The sequence below is a fragment of the Culex quinquefasciatus genome, chromosome 2, assembly GCF_015732765.1.
Source record: "Culex quinquefasciatus strain JHB chromosome 2, VPISU_Cqui_1.0_pri_paternal, whole genome shotgun sequence".
NCBI lineage: Eukaryota > Metazoa > Arthropoda > Insecta > Diptera > Culicidae > Culex > Culex quinquefasciatus.
Genome location: NC_051862.1, coordinates 190943319 through 190948183, shown reverse-complemented (window position 1 = coordinate 190948183; position 4865 = coordinate 190943319). Strand labels below are relative to the sequence as shown.

Below are 4865 nucleotides of genomic sequence, written 5' to 3'. Positions count from 1 at the left end.
CCTCCAATAAATTTTGAGAGAACGATTATCTCGATTCTGAATTTTGGGTGTAGCAAATGTAAAATACAATATTACCCAGAAAAAAAATTCTGATTTTAAGATCATTTTTTTTAATCAACAATCGGGCGACTTTCCCTAATCATCTGGTGTGAACAAACATAATCTGGCACTAGCTGGGATGAATGCTTACTTCAATGGTGAGGGCACTAAGAAGCCTCTTGCGTCCGAGATTTTCTTGAGCTTTCCCGGAAATGAACCCCATGTAGCAGAAATCCTGTTTGTGAAACTTCTGAAGACAAATGTTTATTTCCAACTTTGTAATAGAAATTTATGCGTTTGAAAATGAATAAAAAATCAGTGACCTGGAGAAAAGTGAAATTGCAATATCAGAACTGATAAAAATATTATTATTTATCTTTTTGGCCTGCTCGTGCCAAATTTGGTCTTTTAGTTGCTGCATGTTTTGGTGTGTATTATAAATGTTATGTTCATCCAGTCTCAAGTTAATAATTTAACATTGCCACTTCCCAACGCTTTACCTAAATTTTCGTGGAAACGGTCCATCCAATCCAACCAACTCAAACCGTTTGAAAATTTCTTCATAATCGATCAAAATTACGCCCACAGTCGGCCCACTTGAACATAACTCCTGCCATCCGCCTCGTCGATAATAACGTCCCGGCGTGACTTCCGCTGGCATCCTTCCGTTTCTGCCAGCACCCCTCCACTAAACCGGGTCTTCCGTTTCTGTAGCCGGACCGGGGAAGGGCGTTTATTTGTTGAAGTAATCCTTCAATCAATGCAGAGTCGCCGTTCTCGGCCGGGTAATTGCTGTGACCACTTCCGCGAATTGTGCTTCTGCTGCAATCCGGCAACCGAGACAGGAAAAGTGCAGTGCAGAAACCCATCAAAGTGAAACTATCCTTTCTATCCGCTTGTTGGTCATCCAACTTTTTGATTGGGGGGTTCAGAAATAGCATGAAAAAAAGTTTTAGAGATTTAAGTGTTTTTGTATTATTTCGAATCACTTATTTTTGTTAGTAATTAGTGGGTTTTCACAGCTTTCAATAACTCAGAAATAGATTTCATCGCAATGATATTGTTATTCTAAGTTTTCGAGTTCATCTCTTAGACTAAATGATGCCTTAATTTATTCCTTAAACATAAAAACGAAATAAAAAAATGTTTGTCTTCTTTTATTGCTTAAAGTCTGCGTCACCTTTTACATCACTCGCCTCAAATTTATTTGATTTGTAAGTTCCAGAAACAAAAATGTAATATTGAAATGTAATAAACAAATTTAAAAACAGTCAACCAACTTCCAAAAATAAGAACCAACTTTCCTAAACCAGTAACTAGCCCACAGATCACTATAACAGAGCCTCCAAAGTTGTCCTTTCCCAAAAATCCAACACATCACGTCGGCTTGCTTCCGCTTAGGCCAGAGGCAATGAGCTCCGTCACGGGTGGTGGAAAACTGCGTCCGTTTGGACTGACTGGCAGCGTTTCAATTTCCCACAAATCGCTAGTGCGATTGAGTGTGTTGACGAAAACTTGTTTATATTTGGCGTCCACATCACAGGCTCCACCTTGGGATGAATCTCACTTCTGTGGTGCACCACGATGCAATAATCTGGCTTTGATTGATTCACATGCCCAGTTTTTGCCGGACACGTTCGCCACAATCGTCGACCCATGGTGGCGGAAGCGTGGACCAAGGGAATCTAGGAACAATTCGCCTATTCCAAAGTAATAAATATCTAAAATGGAAGTTAAAAACACGTAAGAAAGTAGATTTGATAGAGATCAAAAATTTTCACTATGCTTAACAGACTGACAATCGGTATGTTTCCCCTACTCTTTTGGTGAGAACCTGTGAGAACAGTTCAGTAAACCATAGAGATGAACGGCAACAACGAGCCGATACTGGCTGGGTTACTGCTTACTGGAAAATTTACGCAGATTTGGAAAGTGCATTTGTTGTTCATCATGATCCCGAGCCTATTTCGACTCGGGCAAATGTTGGATCAAGCATTCTGGCATTTTGAATTTTGCCATGACGACTTCAACTAGACTAAAATTTATGATTGAAACAGTCTTTTTTTTAACGTATGGCAAGATGAAGTCAACTAATTTTCGATGACTAGATGAGTTTGAAATTATTTTTTTTTTTATCATTTTCGATACATTGAATCAAAATGTTTCAAAAATGCAACCTCATTGTCCGATTACCTGGGAATTGGGTTTCTGACAAATTAATTTGTGTTTCATACAAATTAATTTGTGTGTCTTAAAAATAAGAGCTTAAAATCACCAAAAAATAAATCAATTTAAGATTGAAAACACAGGAAAAGGTTCAAGGTTGTTGACACTTTAATCGAAATAGTTTTTTTTTTTAATATTAATCCAATCCAATCCAATCCAATCCAATCCAATCCAATCCAATCCAATCCAATCCAATCCAATCCAATCCAATCCAATCCAATCCAATCCAATCCAATCCAATCCAATCCAATCCAATCCAATCCAATCCAATCCAATCCAATCCAATCCAATCCAATCCAATCCAATCCAATCCAATCCAATCCAATCCAATCCAATCCAATCCAATCCAATCCAATCCAATCCAATCCAATCCAATCCAATCCAATCCAATCCAATCCAATCCAATCCAATCCAATCCAATCCAATCCAATCCAATCCAATCCAATCCAATCCAATCCAATCCAATCCAATCCAATCCAATCCAATCCAATCCAATCCAATCCAATCCAATCCAATCCAATCCAATCCAATCCAAACAAATCTAATCTAATCTAAGCAAATCTAATCTAATCTAATCTAAGCAAATCTAATCTAATCCAAGCAAATCCAATCAAATCCAATCCAATCCAATCCAATCCAAACAAATCTAATCTAATCTAAGCAAATCTAATCTAATCTAATCTAAGCAAATCTAATCTAATCCAAGCAAATCCAATCCAATCCAATCCAATCCAATCCAATCCAATCCAATCCAATCCAAACAAATCTAATCTAATCTAAGCAAATCTAATCTAATCTAATCTAAGCAAATCTAATATAATCCAAGCAAATCCAATCCAATCCAATCTTATCTAATATAAGCAAATCCAATCTAATATAATCTAAGCAAATCTAATCTAATCTAATCTAATCTAATCCAAGCAAATCTAATCTGAACAAACCTAATCTAATCCAAGCAAATCTAATCTAATCTAATCAAAGGAAATCTAATCTAATCTAAGCAAATCTAATCTAATCCAATCAAATCTAATAATATCTAAGCAAATCCAATCTAATCTAATCTAAGCAAATCTAATCTAATCTAATCTAATGTAATCTAATCAAAGCAAATCTAATCTAATCTAATCTAATCTAATCTTATGCGCTTAACCCTAGCGCAGTCAATCTTTCGAAAGGACCTGGAAAAAGCCTTAGGTTAGATTTCGGCTAACCTTCTTCTTGCATTTATTAACATTTGTAGTGTTCGGTTACATTAAATGCATCGAACCATCAAACACGTTTAAGCGGCCAGTCCTACTACGTGAAGTTTACCTCAGAGATGATTTTGTTCTAGGAAACACACCGTGTGTTAACTATCTTAAAAAAAAATCAAAATTTCTTGAAAATGTTTTGAAGAGGTAGGGGAAAAAAACGAAACTATTGGCACTACGCCCCCCGGGGCATGGCCTTCCTCTAACGTGGGATTTCTGCTCCAGCGCCTCTGACGAGACAGGAGAAACCGGGACCGACGTTTTACTTCACCATCCGATAGAAGCTCAGTGGATAAGGCGGGAATCGAACCCGCGTCTCTTAGCATCATCGGGATCGGCAGCCGAAGCCGCTACCCCTGCGCCACGAGACCCACCGAGGTAGCGCCACCCAGGTAGGGGAACAGCATCTAATTCCAGCGTGCCTCTAATGTTGGCAGGTCCGAACTTTGACAATCAATTAATGCTCATTGAAAGCGTTTTCAATTGAAATCGAGTGATAAATAGCTCAATAGGAAGTGAGCAAGCAAGTTTCTATCAAAAGTTGTGCAAAATAAGTTGTTTAAATAGTGAAAATCAGCAAATTGGATGGAGTTAGGAGCGAGTGCTTGACCTGCCAAACATACAAGAATTTCCCCTATAGTTTATTTTCCCACACAGAAAAAAAAGTTGAATTTTGGAATGTTGAAAATTTGGTAGGTTGAATATTATCTTTTTTTTGAGTTATATTACATAAAAAATGTGTAAAAATGTGAACCTGATGAATATTCATCAGAAATTGATGAAAATTCATCATTATCTGGGGTAAAATTCATCATTTCTTTAGCCACAAAATCTGTCACCATTTCCTGATGAATATTACCATCATTTTTTTCTGAGCATATTCCGATATTCTTTAAATGAAACTAAGGCAATTCGGAAGACTTATGAACGGTTGGTTTGAATGAATATTTTCTAAATTTTTATTTTTATTTTTTTGATATTCTATCAACTTTTGAAAGAATTGTCTAATTTTCAATCTTTTGATCGCGTTGGTAGGGTTTCCCAAAAAACTTTTTTTTTAATATATAATATAAAGGGGCTTCTTTGAACCGGCTCCGCGGCTTAATGGTTACGGCTTCTGCCTCACAAGCAGAAGGTTCAGGGATCAAATCCCGGCCGGTACCTTTGAAATTTGGAATCGGGAATTCGAACTTAGAATATGAACAAAAACGAAAATGAATCAGGTGGGATTCGAACTCACACCCCTGGATTGGTGGTCTGGGACGCTAAGCAGTCGGCCATCAGAAGGTTTACGCTCTAGCAGTGAATTGATCCGTAGTGTTGAAACATGTTATCTTCTCATATTAAATA

General features: G+C 37.2%; 1 protein-coding gene across 1 annotated transcript in view; it reads right to left on the bottom strand.

Annotated features, from left to right (window-relative positions):
• Positions 1 to 615: 615 nt before the first annotated feature.
• Positions 616 to 4865, bottom strand: part of LOC119766447 (putative uncharacterized protein DDB_G0271982) — a gene marked incomplete at its 5' end in the record, with an annotated part of 56218 nt that continues 51968 nt past the window's right edge. Inside the window, one exon of the mRNA XM_038251002.1 lies at positions 616 to 747. Within this exon, the coding sequence (XP_038106930.1) occupies positions 616 to 747 (132 nt within the window). The remainder of the gene's footprint in view (positions 748 to 4865) is intronic.